Source organism: Pseudorca crassidens, chromosome 1 (genome assembly GCF_039906515.1).
Source record: "Pseudorca crassidens isolate mPseCra1 chromosome 1, mPseCra1.hap1, whole genome shotgun sequence".
NCBI classification, from domain to species: domain Eukaryota; kingdom Metazoa; phylum Chordata; class Mammalia; order Artiodactyla; family Delphinidae; genus Pseudorca; species Pseudorca crassidens.
The window spans coordinates 87,164,888-87,186,528 of NC_090296.1; the positions used below are offsets into that span (position 1 = coordinate 87,164,888).

Here is a 21,641-nt window from a genome sequence, read left to right on the forward strand (position 1 = left end):
GAAAGGGATAAACTATGCTCTCTAGGTGGCTCTCAGGAATGCTCAAAGAATAGGTAGATTCCTCTAGATCTCCCTAGATTTAATTCAATGCTCCTTATGCTGGATATAGGGTTTGAAGAACCCAGAAATCGACTCCCTTATTTGTTTAAAAGGAAAGAAACTTTGACTGAAACTAGAGACTAAGTTTAGAGTACTCAACTCAAATTCAAAGTTCTCATAAGTTCCAATTCCTCCTAAGTTTTTCATCCAGCGTTCCCTCCCTTCTATTTTCCCTTAGGCCTTTTTACCTTTCCCAAGAAAGTATGAGACTCACTGAGTTTTTGAAGCTGGAATGGATTCAAAGATCATCCAGTTCAGCCTTCGTACTTTAGAGATGAAGAAACTGACATTCAAAAGGGATCTCATTTGTTCAAGGTCATACAGTTTGTTAGGAGCTAAGCTGGACTAGAATCCAGGTGTCCTGACTCAGGATCAACTGTGTTCAGTTAGAAAAGAAATAGTAATTTTTTTCATCAAGAAGAAACAGAGCATTGTTTCTGAAGTGAAAATGGACACAAATTGAAAGGCATGTGAAGGGTCAGGTGATTATACGCAGAACATGCCTACTAACCGCTGAACACCCTACTCAGGAGAACCTCGTGAGCAGAAAACAGCGAAAAAGATGTTTTTTCTACTCTCGAAAGTTTATTGTCTTGTAAGTCCTATGCTCAAAGCCAGATGCCCACACACATAAGTTCAAAGAAAGCAAAGAGAACTCTTGACAGTAAGTGGAGTAAATAAAACTTGAAAAATCCCTGAAGCAAATAAATCAAGCTAGTCACTGTCCCAAGTATCTGATCGACAGTAGGGTTGGGACTCCCATGGTCCCGTCTCCTACTATAGCCCACAGGAGAGAATGGGCAGGAGGAAACAAGATTAACACTCCAGTTTGTGGGATTTTCTCCTCTACTTCCAAATCCATCTTAGCCAAGACCCTGGGTTTGACTTGGGAACTTAACATTCATAGGGGAAATGGACAGAGTGGAGACGTCAGTTTCCTTTGCGCCCACAAAGAGGGGATATGGTTTCAGGGGTCCCAGCATTTCAGGGTCACCACATAAATCAAGAAGTTCAGATGGCTGATAATTTCCACCCTGGAATTAAGGACCACTCCTCTGTGCAGCAATTTCTCCTACGTTTCATGTTCAAACAAGCTCAAGAATAGAGTTCCAGAGAGAAATAATGGTTGCTAAATATGTCTGCTTTTTTCAGAGAAGCTGGAACTAGCTGGCTGTATCCCAGCCCACCCCCAAGCTTTGTTCTACATTTACTTCCTCCACGAAATAATTTTCTGGCATAGTCCCACCAATCCTGCCGTGTCCAGTCTTGGATCATCTCAGGGGGTAGTCTTTACCTTACCACCACCATCTGTCAACCAGACTCATGCCTCTGCCTTGTTCTTGACAGCACTCCCCCTTAACTGGGCCAGACACACCTATCCTCTTTCCCACCTACCTGAAACCTATTCTCTTCTGGGGTTTCTGGGAAAAGAAGTCCATATTCACAGATCTAGACATTTGTCATTTATTTTTCATGCACCAAACCATCTACCTCATTTTAGGGATGTAGAAGGCAATCTACTCCCATAAACTTAGCCTGGAAAATTACCAAAAACCTTTCTTCCCATTTCTGGTCCAAATGCTGACCGTTTTGGGGCCAAGAAATTGGGTGCCAAGGAGACCTTTCTCTTTCAACAGAAAAATGAAAGGAGCTAAATGGAGAGAATAATAGGACAAGATAGAAAGAGCCAGGGGACCCAGTCTAGACCCCACACCACTGTCTCTACCTGCCAGTTTTGGTTAATGGCTCACAGGTGCTGTGTTCAAAGATAGTCCCTCCCAAGGACCCCTCCCCACTCCCAAAGAATACAATACCCTCTGAGGCTTGGTCCTTCCTGCAGTCTGTGTTCTTAGGAAAGGTTGAATGATGTTCTCCACCCCTCTCCAGGAATCAAAAAAATCAAGAGAGATTCCCTCAAAGTCCTGAGAGAAGCCTCTGCCACTACACCAGTCTCAGATTTGTCCCTCAATTTTCAGGAAGGAAGGAAGAAGAATTACAGGATTAAAAGAGGATGAAGGGGAGGGCACGGAGGTAGGAGGGGCCAGAGCAAGGATGTAATAAACACAGGTCTCAAAGGAAGACATGGCACAAGTTCTCCAAATGAGGAATATGACCGTTATTGAGGGAAGGGAGCGTCTCACAAGTGCCTCTATTTATAGCTTTGTCTCTGATAACTCTGAAGAGTCAGAGTCTCCACGGAACCTAAATGTCTGGGCTAGACTGAAGGGACGGATAAGGAATAAGAGGGGAAGCCAGAAAAATGCCCTTCAGCCAGAGAAATGGGGGTTGTGTAGTAAACCAAAAGACAGACACCTTCCTGGAATGCAAACAATCATCTGGGATCAAAGTTCACACCTACATGTGGCTTCTCCCAATTCATCCTCCCTAGCCCCACCCAACAATTCCACTGACTAGATGACCCCAACTCCCATGACTAAGGTTCTCCACAATAAAACTCTAAGGAACAGACAGACACCCCTTCCCAACAACAGATGAGAGATGCTGGAAAACTATACCTAGGCCACTCTGCTTCATCTCCGTTGGTGGCCGTGAAGATGAAAAGAGTCGGTAGCCACCAGGCCTCGAGGATGAAGTCTCAGAAAGCACCTGGAGAAGAAGGATTCTATGTTAATTACCGTTTTGCCACCTCAACTGAGAAGTCTAAAACCCAGGTCCTGAATTCCTGCCCCTACAAAACCAAGCAATGTCAGGAAGTTTAAGGATTTTTATGAGGAAGAGGAATGCAAAGTCTAAGAGTATACTTTACAGAGGAAACTGTCCAGGGAATCCTTCTATACTAGAAAGCACTTCTATTTCCAAGATGCCTGTCCCTACAGCCCTCTAATCCCAAATCTGAGAAATCATTATTCAACCATTCTCAGTGCTTAGCAGGGCAGGGTACCTTAATCTTTTATATCCCTCCACAGAACTCAGAAAGCAAATCACAATAGCTCAGCCACAATAAGAAGTCTGGCTGCGCTCTCTTCTTTCCATGGGACAGCTGTGGCTACGGCAGCCATACTCAGTTTCTTATCTGAACCGAAAGCCCTCCCCTCCACTCCTGGAGACATGAAATGGATTTCTGAAAAGCCCACAAGGGCTCAATCACATAACCCACACCACACACACACACACACACACACACACCCCTCAACAGTGTTCTGAGTCCCTAAGTCCCAAAAGGCAAAGATAGAAGCAATGAGGGAAGATGAAGTATGGAGGGACACCTGTGTGCAGGATGCCAGGTGAGTGGTGGACACAGCCCGGGGCTGTAGGCCGATGGCTGGGGAAGGCCGGGGGAGGTCCCCTGACCTCCGGCGGCGCCGTCCCCGCAAGGGGATCAGGTCCAGGTTCCCCGTGCACTGCATGTTCATGACCTGCAATCAGACCGGGTGGAAAGCCGGTCACGGCTCCTTACACCCCCAGGCTCCCCAAAGCCCTGGGCCCATTGGGCAGAGGCAGTTGTAAGGCTGGAGAGGATGATTGCCTAGGGCACAGCTGCTCTGAAGGTCACAGATTTTGTATTCTAAAGCCGTCCAAAAATATAAGATGACAAGAGGAGAAGAAGGGATGGAAAGAAGGGTCGTAGTTGATAAGAATAAGACTACCAATGCCTGTACTTATAGAACATGGAGAGGAAATATTAATATTAAAAGGTTGTATGACCAAAGAGCAGAGAGAAGATTTTCTTGCAAAGCTGAGGAGCATATCTTGGGCAACCATCATCCTGGGTAGGCATGGTATAAGCAGCACTAGTAACTGAGAGGAAGAAATCTGATTACAACAGAAAGCTTCCTATAGGCCTGAAAGAAGTCAATTTCATCAAGTCTGAGAGATGATACACTGAGAGCTCTGCTTTGCCTGTCTCTTGACTGCTTAAATCAGAAGAAAAAAGGGGGTCCAACATAATAGTGCCAGAGACTGGCAGACGATGTGAATGGGGAAGACACTGGATGTGGAGGAGCAGTTTATTAATGGAAGATCATATGTCATTCTGTCCATTTGATCTATTCACATGAGTCTGCAGTGTACTAATGTACTATGGATACTAAGTTAACTTACACCTCAAAGAAAATATGACGCATACCCCACCTAAGGAAACTCTGAGTATTCATGACCTCAAGTCCATCTTAAAATAATCAGGAAGAAAAGGATGAGTCTAGAAGAGAGACTGCAGTTTGTCTTCTCAGCGTTCTCCAAAATCTGAACCATAAACCTTTGTCTGAACCTATGTAAGCTAGTTATAGATTCTTCTGAGATATTTCAAAATGGAAAGACCAATTCCTTTAAGACAGAGAGCAGGCACCAAGCCAAGTGAACAGATTCATCTGTCAAAGCAGGACCCAAAATAGACAGTCATGGTCCCTGAGACAGGGATAAATCACGGGGTCAAAAAGAGTGTCATTGGGCCAAAGAGGGAAAGGATCTCTCCAGGAAAAGACCAAAACTTTGGTTTTTACTCCAGGACACAATGTGAGATTTACAACAGTCCTTTTTCCTCTAGGCTAGAGAAATAGAACCAGAACTAGGAGAACCCAGGCCCAGACTGATAAACCTCATCAGAACAAAGGGGAGATAGATAGACCTCGAGACTTGACTCCCTTTCTGGGATGAGAGTATAGATAACCCTAAAGGGGTTAAATTAAAGTGCCATTTTTAGTAAAGTGATATTTACTACAATCTGAGCTTTAATATTTACCCAAGACAACAAAGAGATGGAGGGGCCTGGCCTTCAATATCAACTGTATTGTTATCATTGTTACTGTTTACTAAGCATCTACATGGTGAGTATTACTTATATTTTACAGATGAAAAAAATTTAGCCTTGGAGAAGGTACCTGTCCAAGCTCACACAGCGTCTGATTATCAGACTGGGATTTTAGCCCAGAGTACACGCTTTTCTACTATATTTCCTTTTAAAGAACTGCCTTCTCAAATTCATCCAGAGGCCTCCTCCTCAATCTCATCTCTAAAAGTCCTTATCTCTCAGGCACCCCTCACTGGCATCTCTTTAACCTCAGAAGTAGGAAGCAGCTTAAAGGAGGTTTCCTGGGAGACCAGCTGTGAAAGAGAGATTAAGTAAAACATATCCATCAGGGGCAGGAAGACTCTGTTTAAGGTCCTAAGAATTCCACTGAGGGGATTCAGAGATTCATGGATATTGTCCTATGAGCACTTCCACCACTTCTTTCTCCCAAGCCCCTCCCATTACCTCCATGGAGCCGGCTTTTCGGTTACGAATGAGGGGTGATCTCTTTGGGAGGCCAGGGCCCTCAGAGGGCTGGGGTGAGGTCTGCAATGCTCCGTCTGGCTCATCTGATGCCTTCCCCGGGCACAGGTCCTCCATGCTGCCTTGGTCTGTTTTCATCTCCTCATTCTACCCAACAACAGGCATAGACAGGAGAGGTGTTAATGGTCTCCAGCCTCCTAATCCAATTCTCCCCAACCCTTTTAACCTCCCTGTACTGTTTCCGAGTTTCCCGTCACTCGGTTCCTAAATCCTCCAGTCCCAAATCCCAGCACTCTGACCCACCTCAGAAGAGGCTGGACGGAATCCACAGCCAGTTGGGGCACTGCCTTCTTCCTCGACACCTTTCACTCCAGGGCTGAAGTGCAGCTCCACATGGAACCGCTCCTCTGATAAGGGATCCTTTAGGGCATCACCAGATGAAAGGGCAGTTGGAGAAGCTGGACATGGTGGTGGAAGACCAGGCAGGGACAACAGAGAGGAACTCAAGAGGACACATCCTCCCAGGGCTGAGGTTTCAGTGTCTTACACCCCTCTACAGTAATAGCTCCCTTTAATTACAGTCTAGTGTTACAGGATGCTCATACTCTCAACCTCCACAGGACTTGCCAACTTCCAGTTCTACAACTGTCCCCCTCCCTATCCATCTCCCACAGGAATTCAGCTTTGCTACAGTGCATACAGCTGCACATTTAAAGATATCTTTGTGGAGCCAGATGAAGAAGGTATATGTGTAACAATGTTTGAGAGAAAAAGACTCATTGTAACATTGTTCAAACTCCATACCCTCCCTAATGCCAGAGCTATGTTCTCTGGTATCTCTGGCTCAACACCAACCCAAAACATGTTTTCTGTTCCAGGAGGAACCTCCTGGATGTTCTCTATCATGCTGTACCTAGGTACCACACCTAACTGGATTCTACAGAATCTAAGCATAAAAAAGTTCTTCCCTAAAAGGGGATGGAGAAGAAAGAAGGGGGCCTCTCCTCACCCTGCCCTGTTAGCTCCTCACCCGTGTGTTGTCTTCATAAAGCATGATGACAATCTGGGTCATGTAGTTGAGCTCTGAGATGGCACTAAGATAAGCCAAAGCTCGCTGCCATTGTGCATCCTTGGTCTCCTACCGAACACAAGAAGAGGTAAGCTAATGCCCAAGGACGAGGGAGTCAGGGAATGGGCAGGGAGACGAGGAGAACAGAGGAAGCTTGCAGTAAAAAAGAAGCATGAGGAGGAGAGTAAAAGAACGCTGGGAAAAGATGTTCATAGGCTGAAGGAAAAAGGATCCTTACATCAAGAAGTCCCCCATAACGGAAGACACTGAGTAGGGAGTGGACGTGGCTTTCACTGGTGAAGTAGAGACGTGTTCGAACATGGCGGCCTGGGGAGAGCACTCCTCGGGAGTACCTGAGACAGCAGCTAAGTCACTCACACTGTCAGCCAGTCCTCTTCTCAGCCCTCCACAAACTCCCTCCTCCCGCCTCAAAGACTTCTCTCTCTTTTCCACCCCAGGACCCCTTCTGTTCTTGGTTCCCCAAGCTGTCCCAGCCTGGGTTCCCACAAGAGCTCCCTGACATGCCCCTCCCTCCATCCAGCACCCCACCCAGCCCTCCCTCACAGGGGGTGCAGCTTGTTGACAGACTCATCCTCGTGGGTTCTCTGCAGGTCAAGTAGTATCTTCCGCAACAGTGGAAGACAGAAGCCCACAGCAATTTCCAGTTTCTCCTCCCGACTGATTCCGTACTCCTAGGGGCCACAGGCCAGGAATAAGCACCTCAATGAATCTTGTTTTCTTCTTGCCTTATACTCCCAGGTCCAAGATCATGCTTGTCTTCACCTCAGGTCTAGGGCTTCTTCCAACATCACCACATTCCCCCTCTCCAGGTTTTTCCTCAGTTAGCCTCTTGGGCTTCCTCAGAGCCAGGATTGTAGCTCTAATTGTAACAACTAATTCCTTCTCTAAGTTTCCTTCCCCTGGTTCCCACACCGCCCCTCCTTCCTGCCTTTTCTCTCCTTCCTTCTGCAGTGCCCCTAGCCCCAGGCTCCATCCCTTATGTGAGACACACCTGGGGAATGACCACATCAGCCAGTGCCTTAGAGAGACGGAGCAACTCTGCTGTTCCTTGAAGTCCCAGACTCCCATTGTGCTGCACATCATACTTGACACAGTCATAGATGTCAGGGATCTTACTGATATCATAGCGCCCACTCTTCTGTCGAAAGTCACGCTCCAGCTTGCTCCAACGCTGTAGCATTAGCTCTAGTGTCTCGCTGTGGTAAAGCTGCAGGTCTGGAAGGAAGACAGACAGACAGAGCCAAAGGCTTCACCTCTAACAAAAGACCCTAGCAAATCTGAAGCAGAACCAGAGAGATGAGGATGACGTGTCTCAGACACTTAGGAGAGGACACAGGATTGCCTGAGGAACCCATCCGTACCCAAAATCTTGAAAGGAAGATAGTAGTATTCAAACCCACCTACAGACTTGGGGTCCTGCATCCGTTTCTGGATCTGGTGAGTGAGGTTTTCAATCAGGGCAAATACCTGATCACAGACCTTCACAGGATTCTGGATTATAGCCATGGAGTTGAGTAGGGAAGTGCTTCCAGTGGGAGCCAGCTGTGGAGAATAGAAAGATGAAAAGCAAGACAGGTTCAGTGCCAGTTGCCTAGATTGCTGTGAGCTTATTACAGAGAGACTGCCTGCAAATAAGCTCTGTCTGTTGGCTCACCCCAACGAGGCATTCTTTTTTTTTTTTTTTTTTTTGCGCTATGCGGGCCTCTCACTGTTGTGGCCTCTCCCATTGCGGAGCACAGGCTCTGGACGCGCAGGCTCAGCAGCCATGGCTCACGGGCCCAGCCGCTCCGTGGCATGTGGGATCCTCCCGGACCGGGGCACGAACCCGTGTCCCCTGCATCGGCAGGCGGACTTTCAACCACTGCACCACCAGGGAAGCCCCCAACGAGCATTCTTAGGCTACTGGGAACACTAGCAGTTCAGATGAGGGGACTGCTCTAGCACACAGTCATCTAAGAATGGGTCATCTTAAAAGTCTTGGAGTCAGAGGAAATAAAATAGATCTAGGTTCTTTTCTTGGGGGTTCTAAAATAAGCACGGAAAATGCTGAGGAATACAGATTAAACCAAAATCCCCACAGAATGTTTTCATGAGTGGGTAATAGACATAACTATCTTACTCCTCTAAACAAGATGCTAGCTTGAATATGGAGTAGAGGTGCTGTCTCAGAACTAAGTTCCAACTCAAGCATTTAGGATGGTCACAGTCAATGAAGATGGGGAGGGGGAAAGGAGATTGCAGGTTGAATGTACTCATTCTACCTCGGTCCTCACAAGTTCCATTCTTGCTGGCAAAAGGAAGCAAGGAAAAAGGAAAGATACCTTAGCTTTTTTGGATTTGACATTGAGCAATGGATTGGAAGATAAGGCAGCAAGGTCCTGCCCCTTTATCAAGGCCTGCTCAGAGAAGAACACAGAAAATGCCATTCTCTAGTCAATGTGCTCAGCTACTTTGCATATTTAAGAATCTATCAAAAATGGTTACACAGCAGTTATGAAATGAGGAGCTGTGAGTAGGAGGATGGTAGAAAATCATTGTCTGGCACATGATCCCCAGTCAATCATGGCATGGATACATAGGAAAAAGGAAAAAGAATGGCTTGGATAGTGGCATCCACTGTGATTAACACTGTGAGGCTAACAGCCTGGGCCCTCTAGTTAGATTCCTTGGGTGACCTTGGAAAGGCTGCTTAAATTCTTCTGAGCCTAGGCTTCCTCATCTGTAAAGGGGGGGAAAAGTAGTACCGGTCCACAGTTCTTACAGTGGATTAAAGATGGCCATTAATTCTTTGTCACATTCCCCTTCCCTTGAATCTGGGCTGGCCCTGTGACTGTTTAACCAACAAAAAATAATAAAGTTATACTGTGCTAATTCTGGGCCTACACTTTAAAAAAGCTTGGAAGTTTCTGGTATGGGGGAGTCCTAAGCTACTATTTAAGAAATCCGTCTGGGGAGTTCCCTCATGGTCCAGTGGTTAGGACTTCATGCTTCCACTGCTGGGGGCATGGATTTGATCCCTGGTCTGCTAGAAAAACCACATGGGAAAAACACATGGAGAGGAGAGGCTCTGAGACGACAGGGACAGGGACATCACAAGGAGGGAGAGAGCCCAGCCATCCTAGCATCCCAGTTGAGCCACCAGATGGTTCCAGCCCCAACATCTGGACAGCAGCTGGGCAATTTTAGGGAAGCCCCTAAGCAAGACTAGTTGAGCCTAGAGCTGTAAGGTGATAAAATGGTTTTTGTCTTAAGTTACTGAGTTTTGGGGTAGTTTTTTATACAGCAACAGATAAACATCCTTCCATTCAAAATCCTTAGGATCAGCTGTGTTTTGGGACATTGAGTCTTGGGACTTTAAGAAGTTAATACAGTGCATATGCCACATGTTAGATAATACCTCCAGCAGGGTCTAGGACATAACCAAACACTTTTCTATTTCTGTAGCAAAATGTATGACTATTTACACTAGATGGGATAAATGGGGATTAGAAAGAGTCTTACCATGTCGGGTTTTGCTGTCAAACGAATCTTGGTGGCAAAGTTATAAAAATCTTTTTCATTTCCAAAACTGTGGATGACAGATTGTGGACCCATACTTATCTCAAAGGGTAAAGATTAAATGACACAATACATGGAGAGCACATAAAACAGTGCCTGGCACACAGTAAGTACCATTACTGATCACTATTATTTAGAATTCTAGGATTTGGGGATTGGGTTGTGTTGGGCACAAAGTCTAGGAGAGCCTGACCTGATCATAATCCTCAGGGGCAAAGGGTGCATCCTGCTGCAAAATGTGGTGCAGCCGAGCCTTCACCCGGTGCTGGCAGCTGCTCAGGGAATCGCCATCACTGTCCAAGAGCCCGTTCATGTTGGCACTCTTCACCATTTGTACCAAAATGGGTGTCAGCTCCCCTTCTAGAGCTAGAAGGCCCTAGAGGGGAAGCACAGAATCTATTAGTTTTCCTTCCAGTCTAGTTCCCCTAGGCCTCGATGGTCCCAGAGATCCAATGAGAGCTGGCTTGGGAGTTGGGGTATAGGTCAAGGGGCCCACCCCACTAATTATTCTCAGTAGTATAGAACGCAGTCAGTACATACAGCTGATTCACTTTGCTGTACAGGAGAAACTAACACAACATTGTAAAGCAACTATACCCCAATTAAAAAAAAAAAGAATGCAGTCAGACACAAGCAGAAACTTCTCTGAGTTGGCACACAAACACTCTGAAATTTCCAACTAGTTCTCCAAACTCTGCTTCTCTACCTAATGGAAGCTGGAACTGTGGGTGAACTGTAGTGTGCACCTTGGCAAAGGCTGCAGCAGTCATCTGGACACGGCCCTCATCAGAGGCGTAAATCTTGAGATCGTGGCGGAAGGTGCTATGGAGGCGAAGCAGCCCACACCCGGGGAAGCCAGCATAGTCACCTGGGGGCAAAGGGGAAGACCAGGAATGGATGGCTATAAATACCCAAGAATGCTCATTTCCCCTTTAACTTCCCTATTGTCTCTGTCCCTTGTTTCCCCAACTTATTCTCTAATCATCTTACCTCAGCCCTGCTAGGTATTTACAAAACACTCACCCTGTCCTCCAGGGTACATGCAGCGGAAAGCTCGCCCCAGCTCCTCAGCCTGAACACGGCCAGCAGGGGTCAGTTCTCCACCCCACTTCAGTACCAGCAATAGGGATGGGGCCAGAGCCTCCCCCTGTGGATCTGCGGGAATAAGGGGCAATGAACAGATCTAGATCTAAGGAAAATGGTGGGGACATCTAAATGTTAGGTCTTCTGAGGAGCCCGGAAAGGTAATTTGGGATAGAGGTCATCTAAGGGTTCAAGAATAAAAGATGTGAGTGGTAATGGGAAGGGGGTATTACATCTTACCTTGCCCCTCATTAGAAGCTTTTACTCCATGAGGGTAGTAAGTTAACTGCACCTTCCGGTTGATGCCTGAGAAGTGACCATACCTGCAGGATAAACTCACAGTTTACTTTCTGCCCCAGCACCCAATTCTCACTGCTAGTGGCCCCCCTTTCCTATTCCCTTTCTCACATCTCCAGCACAGATTTCAGCTGCTCCAGTTTCCCAGTCTTCTCCTCAATCTCACCACCTGGTTCTTTTTCCAGTTCAGCCAATAGCAGCCTTGTGATGTCCAGCACCTCCTGGAGGAAACAACAGGGTATCTGTGCAGGAGGCCAAGTCCTGGCTGGTTAGGCTTTCATCCTGGTCTCTCACTGAGGCCCCCAATCCCATACCCTCTATCTTTCTGTAGCACTGCTCCTCCCAGCCAGATTCATCACCTTACCTGTAGCTGCTCAGGCCGCTTCAGTTTTAATTTCCCTGTCTTGTAGCCACCATGTTTTTCAAACAGACTAAAAAACCTGAAGAAATAAGGAGAAGCTTCAGTATGGGCTGAGACAGACAAGAGCCTCTGGGAGGTAGCCCTCCCCATTTCCCTCACAAAAACCTATTTGTCTAGATTAGGATACTCTGCCCACCTTGGGTGTGTCACTTCCATCTTCATCTTCTGCTTGGGGGTACGATCCCCGTGACGGATAATTGCAATGACGCAACGAAGTTCCATCCTAAGATAGGGAATGTTGTTAGAGCCTCTCCCCAGTCCCACCCCACACTGCCTCCCATTTCATCCTACCCAATGGGTCAAAGAACAGAGGAAAAACTATCTGAGATTAGGAATAAAGGTAGGCTCCACCAGTCAGATGGCACAGGGTCAGGAAGTAACCACTGGTCTGACACAGATGCCTTAAGTAGGTTACTCCAGATTTTTAACTTTTACTTTTGCTCACATAGTGCCAGATGTGGTAGGGACAATGGGAATGTCCTCAGCTTCTGTGGGGATGGACCATGGGATCTGGAACTGCGGGGCAAGCTCCCGCATTATGGTGTTCCTAGAAGGAGAAATGCAAAGAAGCCATGTGAAAATGAATGAACCAGAACTACATATATGAATGAAACTCACAAAAACTAACAAGTAGTTGAAAAATACATTAATATAAAATCTAAAAACATGCAAAAGCCACCCCATATATGTAATAAAAATATGAATATATAAATGGGAATGACCAAATAAAGGACTGGTTACCTCTGGGCGGTGGGAGGGAAGGGGATATAATTAGTAAGGGGTATGTAGGGGCTTTAACTATATTCTTTTTTTTTAAATTAATTTATTTTATTTTTGGCTGCGTTGGGTCTTCGTTGTTGCACGCGGGCTTTCTCTAGCTGCGGTGAGTGGGGGCTACTCTTCCTTGCAGTACGTGGGTTTTCATTGCAGTGGCTTCTCTTGTTGCAGAGCATGGGCTCTAGGCACTGAGGCTTCAGTAGTTGTGGCTCGTGGGCCCTAGAGCGGAGGCTCAGTAGTTGTGGCGCTCGGGCTTAGTTGCTCCGTGTCATGTGGGATCTTCCAGACCAGGGATCAAACCCGTGTCCCCTGCACTGGCAGGCGGATTCTTAACTACTGCTCCACCAGGGAAGCCCTATATTCTTTTTTATTTTTTGGCTGCACTGTATGGCTTGTAGGATCTTAGTTCCCTGACCAAGGATTGAACCCGTGCCCCCTGCAGGGGAAGCTCGGAGTCCCAACCACTGGACCGCCAGGACATTCCCACCTTTTTCACTTTTAAACCATTTTTACGATATTTAAAATACAGGCATACCTCGGAGATATTGTGAGTTCAGTTCCAGACCACCACAATAAAGTGAATATCGCAATACAGTGAGTCACATGAGTTTTTTTAGTTTTGCAGTGCATATGAAAGTTATGTTTACAGTATACTGTAGTATATTAAGTGTGCAATAGCATTAGGTCTAAAAAAATGTACATATCTTAATTAAAAAATACTTTATTGCTAAAAAATGCTAACCATCGGGATTCCCTGGTGGAGCAGTGGTTAAGAATCCACCTGCCAATGCAGGGGACACGGGTTCGATCCCTGGCCTGGGAAGATCCCACGTGTTGTGGAGCAACTAAGCCCATGCGCCACAACTACTGAGCCTGTGCTCTAGAGCCTGTGAGCCACAACGACTGAGCCTGCATGCCACAGCTACTGAATCCCACGTGCCTAGAGACCGTGCTCTGAAGCAAGAGAAGCCACCACAGTGAGAAGCCTGTACACCACAACGAAGAGTAGCCCCTGCTCGCCGCAACTAGAGAAAGCCTGCGCACAGCAATGAAGACCCAACACACCCAAAAATAAATAAATAAATTTACTAAAAAAAAATGCTAACCATCATCTGAGCCTTCAGCAAGTTGTAATCTTTTTGCAATAGTAACATCAAAGATCACTGATCACAGATCACTATGACAAATATGATAGTGAAAAATTTGAAATATTGTGAGAATTACCAAAATGTCACACAGAGACATGAAGTAAGCAAATGCTGTTGGAAAAATGGCGCCAACAGACTTGCTCGACACAAGGTTGCCACAAACCTTCAATATGTAAAAAAAACGCAGTATCCGCAAATCTCAATAAAACGAGGCATGCCTATACAGTAAAAACTTTCCAATTCTCTTCTTTAAGCCCATTCTCCCCAGCTCAGACCACTGTGCCCCTTACCCCAGAATCTTGGCACAGTCATCGTAGTATTTCATCGAATTCTTGACGAAACTGAAGCCATTGACATCACACACAAAGGAGTGACCATTGGCACGAAGGAGGTCAAAACCACAGACCGTTTGCTGCAGGCGATAAAAGCAAGATGAGAACAAGAGAGCCACTCTTCCTTCTCAGCACCCCCCTCATTCCACAGCCCCTCTCCTGCATCCCTCCCACCCCCTCGCCGCCAGCACACACACCCTCCCCTTCGCCGCCAAGGGGACTTCCTCCACCTTAAAAGCTACGCAGACTTTCCTGGCCACCAGCTTTTCCATGGCAGTCAGCATGACTGGATATCGAATTTCTTTCCCCTCACTGTCTCTTTCGACCTTCCCATCCAAAGCTGGAGATTTTCTGGCTTCAGCATGGGCATAGTCTGGCCCCACTGTATACACCTGCAGGTACATAGCATCACTGAGTATGCCCACAGCTCACCCTGCATATGAGAAGACAATATGAGCACTATGTCTGTAGACTAGTTTCACAGTAAACAAAAACAAAACTAACAAATCCCCAAGTTTTATGTACAAGGAGACTGACATTTTTCTTACTGAGCTCTACTTTAGTATCATTATGAAGGTTTCTCCACAGAACTCCAAAACTATTGCCTAGTCCTTACTAAGAAATAACTTATCAACAGTATTCCATTTTCCATGTCACTCTTGCCCTTGCTCTGATAGTGACAATGTAAATACCTACTTCCCCCACTTCTTACCTTCACCTGCATATGAAAGCCCATCACATTCATACTTTATTTTCTACGACCACTTCCATACACTTCCATTTGCTTCCCAAGCACCCCACCCCACCCAGACATTTATAACCTCTTAAATCCCGTATCCACCATAACCTTGACATCTGTGCCATCTGTTGGCATAAACTCCTCATAGATGTATGACCCTGTCTTCCGGACGCTGCTCTCAGGAGAGTAAACGCTGCTGCGGCTGCCAATCTTCAGGAGAAAAAGGAAGGAAAAAAAAAGTTGCCTCTAACTTGTCCCCAAATCCTCCAGCTTCCCTCCCCACAACCTCATTCTCGGCCTTCTACTTCTCTGCCTCCTCAAATGCCCAAATGTCTCCCATACCTTACGGAAGAGGCGCTGGCTTCCTCCTCCGGCTGAGCTGGGGTAGTAGATGTAAACATTGTGGTCCTCTGCACTCACTGGCTTCTCCACAAAGGGCTTGGGAAAGACGGCTCCATTTACCTCCACCTGATCTTCACCCTCAATCAGGTTGCACTCTGAAAGGTAGGCGTGTGGTCATTCCTAGGGCCTAAGAATACTTCCAACTCCCACTTCTCCGAGTTGTAATCTCCATAACCCTCAAATTGCTATGACCATATCTTAATAATAGATATGGTAATTAATATCTATATAAGAGGTCCAAGGTTCTGTCCAAAGACCCATGGCTCTAGCTCTACCCATAATCCAGTAACCAAAGCCTCACTGAGCCGGGTGGTACATAGGAGACGTCTAGAGGAAGGAGAACTGGGCTAAGTCGTAGAAAGCAGGGCAGGACTGGACAAGGCCAGGTACTCACCCTCAGGCCGGGCAGGGTCACGGTTGAGCACAGCATATCGAGGCAGATCAATACCCTCCTCCTGCAGGATCCGGTACACCTCCCTCCTGTCACCCCCGAATAAATTAGCTGGGAGAGGTGGGGGATGGTGACCAGGGGAGAGGCTAGGGATTTCATTCATTCAGGAATTGGGAGACACCCGTGTACAGAACTCAACAGGGTATGGTACAAAAATTAAGCATGTTTCTTTGACTCTGCCCCTCCCAGAGTGGGTTCTCTAAACAGGCATGATCTCAGGGCCACCCATCCCACCAGTCAACAGAAAGCTATACCTATCCTGGATGTAATACTGCATAGCCAGGTCATTGATAAGAAAAGGGTTTCGAAGTTTGGAGTAAGCAACAGCTTTGTCCAGAGGAAAGCCTGGGATGGAGAAAGGAAATAGAGAGACCAAAGGAAGAAAGTGAAAGAGACAGTGAGAAAACAGCAAGAGAAATAAACATATTAAAGCTATTAGTTGCCACTGAGCTCCACTACCCATCCAACCCAGCACTCATCCTCCTGCCCAACTTCCCAAGTCTAGAATATCCATCAGAAAAAAGTAAAACAAATTATTTTTAGGGTCCTTCCAAAGACCAATTCTGTCAGAGACCTAAGAATCTTAGAGCTGTCCTGAGGTTCAAATATGGGCTTTAAACTACCACCGGCAACTCCTCCAAGATGTAGGGAGAACAAACCCCTTTGCACTGTTCCCTAGTGTGTTGGGAAGAGCTGATGGCCTCTTTACTATTTGACAGTAAGAGCCTCATTTCCCAGTCCAGCATTCCCAACACCATTCCTTCTCATTTTCCTTCACACACACCAACCTTTGGAGTGGAAAGAGATGAGGCAGTGGCAGGATGGCCAGTTTTCCACAGGTTCATTAAGGATCACATCTTCTCCCAGGATGATAACAGTCAGGTAGTCAAATCTGCAGAGTCGCTCTAGGATTTGGGTCATTGGCTTGGACTTGGATTTCTTGGTCATGGCACAGATGCCAACAATGATCTGAGGTTCAGGAGGCTACAGAGAGGAAGTGCTGTCAGGTACTTCCCACCTAAACCATCCCTATCAGGGAACACACTGTTTCATCTCCTTAGGGCACAGAGTTTCTTGCCAGGACTTTGGACCTATGGGGTTAAGGTTATCTCCTAACTTAGGCCTAGATGGGGGTACCTGCAGGTATTCCTACTGCCACAGTAGGAAATGTGTACTCGGGCAGAAGAGTAGGAGAACCAATAATAATGAGACAACAGGACGAGGGCATAAGGGTAGGGGCTTCAAAGAGAGGCAATCTAACCAATCTCCACTGCCCTTCCCCTTAATCAGGATAGGGCCTGTTTATGACAGGGAGTCTATGCATTTGGGAAGAATGGGGAGAGGTATCTCCATCCTATGGAATCTCAACTATGACAGGGGTCCCAGAACCAAGTTACATCGTTTTCCCTGGTCTTACCACTTCATCCTCCTCATCCTCAAGGAGCTCGCTGTCACTCTCTTCTGTCCTCATGCCTATTCCACGGGTGCCCAGCCCCTCATCTCCAGCTCCAAGGAAGAAGTGGGCTGTGGCGCTCTCGCCCTCACTGGCCGGCAATGACCACATCCCCGCCGGAGCACCCACTCATCCCGCTCTGCAGTGGAGGGTATGTATCCCTGTTAGTTCAGAATCCAAGCCCCATGGCAGTGCATGGGGATGGGGGATGGGGAATGAGAAAATAAGAGGGAACTACAAGCGGACTAGGGGAAACAGGAAACAAAGCTATGGTGAGAAGGATCAACAGGAAAGGAGGCATGTGGGCTATGACTTGAGATGACTAAAGATCCCTAAGAGAAAATTGAGGTCTCCCTTTTCCTCCCTGCTCACCCCACCCCCAACCATGAGACTGGTAAGAGGATCAGTAGATTAACCCTTACAGTGCTGGCATGTCCCTGATTCTGCCAGCAGGAAAAACCGTTAACTCCAGCAGCAAATGGGAAAGGCAGTTCCTCATGGAAGGCTACAGTTGATTCCTACCAGAAGAGAAGGTCAGAGTGACATTTCAACTTTGGACTCATTCCAAAATGTTCCTGGCCCTTCTCCACTTCCCCACAGTAGTGTTGAACTCAGTGATTTAATTCAAGAGCAGAGGAATAAGAGAGTTCATTTGCCTTTGCTCTTAACCCCTATCTTCATTCCAACCAAGGATTAACTCAAAAAAGCATTGACTGAGGGCACCCTATGTTCTAAACATTAAATCAGAACATTAAAATCCCCTATGCCCCGTCTCTCCTTCACCTGCTTTACCTTAAAAGAGAGATGCTCAGTTCCAGAAAATCTGTTCAAGGAAAGAGGTCTAGTGCTAGTTGGGAAGTTGAGGATACAGGCATCCGTACAACAGGCTCCAACCCATTCTCAAACTGAAATTTCAATTTTCTCTCTACCATCTCAGGGTACAACAGACACAAGGCTGGTCTAGCCCAAGGTCCTTCATACCAGAAGCTACAATGGAAAAAAAAATCCTGCCTAGAGCCATTATCAGTGAGAATATCTTAAGACTTAAAATTGAGTCAGAACAACCTGGCAGTTCCCCTTCTGCATACATACACCTGCAGCAGTGGTTCTTAACCAACTGTGATTACACTGTGCAAAGGACATTTGTCAGGAGACACTTTTGGTTGTCACAACTGGGGAGATGCTATTGGCATCTAGTGAGTAGAGGCCAAGGATGCTGCTCACCATTCTAAAATGCATAGGATATACCCCCACAGCAAAGAATTGTCCAGTCCAAAATGTGAGTGGTGCCAAGGTTGAGAAACTCCGCTGTAGAGAAACTCTCCCACATAAAAAGACATTTGCAGGGATGTTCATAACCTTACTGCTGGTAATGGCAAAAACCGAGAACAACTCAGATGTCACAAGTAGAAGAATGGATAAATGTAATGTTGTGTTTACAAATGGTTGACTAACAGCAATTATTAAAAATGAATCAGGGGGATAAATTAGGAGCTTGGGATTAACATATACATACTACTATATATAAAATTGGTAAACAACAAGGACCAACTGTATAGCACAGGGAAATATACTCAATACCTTGTATATATATATATATATGTATATATATATATATGAATCATTTTGCTATACACCTGAAACTAACACATTGTAAATTAACTATATTTCCATTTTTAAAAAATGAATCAAAGCTATATATAACATGGACAGCTTCCAAATGCAAACTGCAGAAATATACATGCAGGACAATTCCACTTGTACAAATAAAAAATACTACATATGTTTATGGCTGTATACATAATTAGAAGTATAAAAACAGACGGGAAAGAAAGACATCAAATTCATGATAGTGGTTACCTCTGAGCAGAGGGGAAAACAGAACTGAGAAGGATTCAAATGGAACCTCACAACCTTACCTATAATGTTTATTTCAATTAAGAAAACTCTGAAGCAAATATACAAATGGTTAACATCTGTTAATACTAAATTGTGGGGATACGGGTATCTGTTATTTTTTTCCAAAAATGAAATTGAGTCACATCTGCAATTTTCTACATTCTGCAAAAGTTCTCAGAAATACTGACCAATGGCTCTAATGAAAGCCACAAACTCCTTAAGTAAATGGAGTAATTTAGTCTTATAGGTTTTTAGTCTTCAATATTTACTTTCCGTATTTTTATTTTAAACCCTTCCATTACAAGTGAGTTTGCAGCTTCGATTAGAAAGTTATAGCTAATCTTTATATAGATCTTGACCTTTCTAGTCTTCACCATCTGCTTTTCTCTGTTGCTCAACCACCGTGGGGGCACAACATTCTCCTTAGGCTTAACGTTTTCAGCTGTACACTGCAGGTCTTATACATACACACTCCTCCTGATTGTAGCCTGTTTCTTTGAAATCCTTTTTCGTGACCTGACCCAATTTCCATGACTTGTGACATTCCCAAGGTCCCTGTATAGTTTAAGCAAGCAGAATTTTGTTGCACGCTTTATCCTTTCTCTGAAGCAGGAGCTTTCTCTAAGATTCCTAACCCTCCACACTTTCTTCCACTAGGTCTTTCCTGGTTTTCTACTGAATGTACACTGCCACATTCTTGAAATTCTATTATAACTCTATAACAGGAGATGATAATTGAATGGCAAAGGAGAATCTGTTCACAAATATGGAGCTGAAGAGAGATGAAAGGTCTAAATTCATAGTTAACAAAGCAGAAATAGAAGCCTGACAGAAATAGCTATGAAATAAGCCAGGATTTATTTAGATGTACCTCTGCGAGAAGCTGGGATTTAATGTGGTGTTCCAAGAGCCATTGCTCTGTTTTCTGTGCTCTTCCCCCCTTCCCCCTCTCCCCTAATACTTTGTTGCAAAAGAAAACTTCAGACTCTAAACTTCAGACTCTACAGTAGGCTAAAGGGCAGTCTTACTGGGGCCTGAATCAGTGTGGAAGGGAGCGAGGGGAGGGGAGGAAGCAGGAGACAGTATAATAGGTAAGGAGAGAGGGAGGGGCAGGTGGGCAATCTTCTCAGGAACATCTATGTTAAATCAGATCTAGAGAAGGGACTGAAGGGAGGGTAAACTGTGTAACTTTTTTATCCCTTAGAATTTAGGGCTGCTTTCCTAATCCTCTAATTTCTTTAACCACCATGCACTTCTGCACTTGATGGAGGGCTCCATCAGTGATGAAAGAGAAAGGTCAGTACAGGGTCAGGCAGGAATACTTCCAACACAGTTAAAACTCCTCAGGCCATAAACACTATCTCCTTCAACAGTGGACCCCTTCTCTCCTTCTTGATGCAGTTTTTAATGCTTCATACATACCCTTATTCTGCCACTGATGAACTGTGCTGATGCCCTTGTTCTCGGTATCAACTCACTCATACTGCCTTCTTTCCCCAACTTACTAAAAGGACTCTTCATTGACTCCCCTAACTACTGCCCCCTCCTACATCACTAATCAACCGATCCAATCAACAATACAACTAATCCTGTCGCTCATTGACTCCCCAGCCTTAAACAGTCTTTCAAACCCTCAGATGAGTCACCACACTTGGTAACAAATTTATATGGAACCCTCAATGCTCCCCCGCACAGACTGAGAGCCACTCCTTCCCAACCTGCCTTCCCTCCAGGCTCACCTTCTCTCTCCTCTGCAACAACCCCTTCCTCCAGCCGAGCCTCTGGTCTGACTCCACTCCCACGCCTCCTCACACAGACCTGCCCGCCCTGACCCTCTCCCCGGCAGACTCCCCTGGCTCAGCAGGACCCCCTCTTCCTCACGCAGACCTTCACACGCCCATCTCTTCTCTCGCTGACCCCCTCCTCTGCGCTCTCCTCACTCAGCTCCGGGTCACGAAAACCACCTCCCATCCCGACTCCTCTAGCCTTTTGCCCGCCCCCGCCTTCCTCGCCTCACTCTCCCTTCGCTGACATTGAGGCCTCTCCGCTGGGTCTCTTTCTAGAGCTGCCCCCAGCCGCTCCTAACCAGGGCCCTCGGCCCCGAAGGAGCCCACTCTACCCAGTCCACCCCCTCAGATACCGCCCCCAGCCCCCAGCCACTCCCCCACCGCCCCCGGCCCTCACTCACCCGCCTCCCTGCGCTCGCGCACCCGAACCTGCCGGCAGCGACACCTGACAGCGGCCCAATCAAAGCACGACTTCTCTTCGGCGCCACCAATCAGCGGAGGGCGCGCACCGGCAGCAGAGTCAGGCTGCGTTGGCCGGCGCTTCTGCGCGGAGGATGGTGGCCTCTAGTGGTTCTGGGGAGGAAGTGCAACCTGTTGTTCATTTTCTGATTTCTAACTGCGTCGCCACAGTCCAGATGCTTGGTCTAGACAGAGAATTTCCAGTGAGAAGAAGTGGGGGGAAGCGAGATGTAGAGGAAGAGGCAGAGTCTGTGCCATTGCACCTCCATGAGGACAACACCAAGTCTTCTGTTCGTTTTGTAAAATAAAACGGGATATGATAGACGTAGAGATCCAATAAATGTACGTTGCAAATGTTAATGGACTAGAGGAGTGAAAGGGAGGCTAGAGACAAAGAGACAGAAACAAATCAGAAA

At 46.3% G+C, this 21,641-nt stretch overlaps 1 protein-coding gene across 26 annotated transcripts in view; it reads right to left on the reverse strand.

Annotated features, from left to right (window-relative positions):
• PPIP5K1 (diphosphoinositol pentakisphosphate kinase 1) overlaps positions 1-21,313 on the reverse strand; it is a 50,431-nt gene extending 29,118 nt beyond the window's left edge. For 6 of the 26 annotated variants that reach the window (XM_067745191.1, XM_067745137.1, XM_067745147.1 and 3 more), the window contains exons 1-27: positions 21,168-21,249; positions 17,503-17,598; positions 17,045-17,219; positions 16,416-16,611; positions 15,882-15,972; positions 15,571-15,656; positions 15,117-15,271; positions 14,883-14,984; positions 14,266-14,427; positions 13,994-14,115; positions 12,224-12,325; positions 11,915-12,001; positions 11,722-11,797; positions 11,469-11,578; positions 11,301-11,383; positions 11,001-11,132; positions 10,724-10,845; positions 10,171-10,353; positions 7,820-7,961; positions 7,411-7,634; positions 6,963-7,090; positions 6,637-6,751; positions 6,360-6,467; positions 5,633-5,749; positions 5,312-5,476; positions 3,327-3,476; positions 2,616-2,706 (exon numbers count right to left, since the gene is read on the reverse strand). In XM_067745191.1, the coding sequence (XP_067601292.1) occupies positions 2,616-2,706; positions 3,327-3,476; positions 5,312-5,476; positions 5,633-5,749; positions 6,360-6,467; positions 6,637-6,751; positions 6,963-7,090; positions 7,411-7,634; positions 7,820-7,961; positions 10,171-10,353; positions 10,724-10,845; positions 11,001-11,132; positions 11,301-11,383; positions 11,469-11,578; positions 11,722-11,797; positions 11,915-12,001; positions 12,224-12,325; positions 13,994-14,115; positions 14,266-14,427; positions 14,883-14,984; positions 15,117-15,271; positions 15,571-15,656; positions 15,882-15,972; positions 16,416-16,611; positions 17,045-17,191 (3,196 nt within the window). In that variant the 5' untranslated portion in view covers positions 17,192-17,219; positions 17,503-17,598; positions 21,168-21,249. The other 20 variants (XM_067745213.1, XM_067745174.1, XM_067745197.1 and 17 more) reach the window with 15 other exon arrangements.
• Positions 21,314-21,641: the final 328 nt, after the last annotated feature.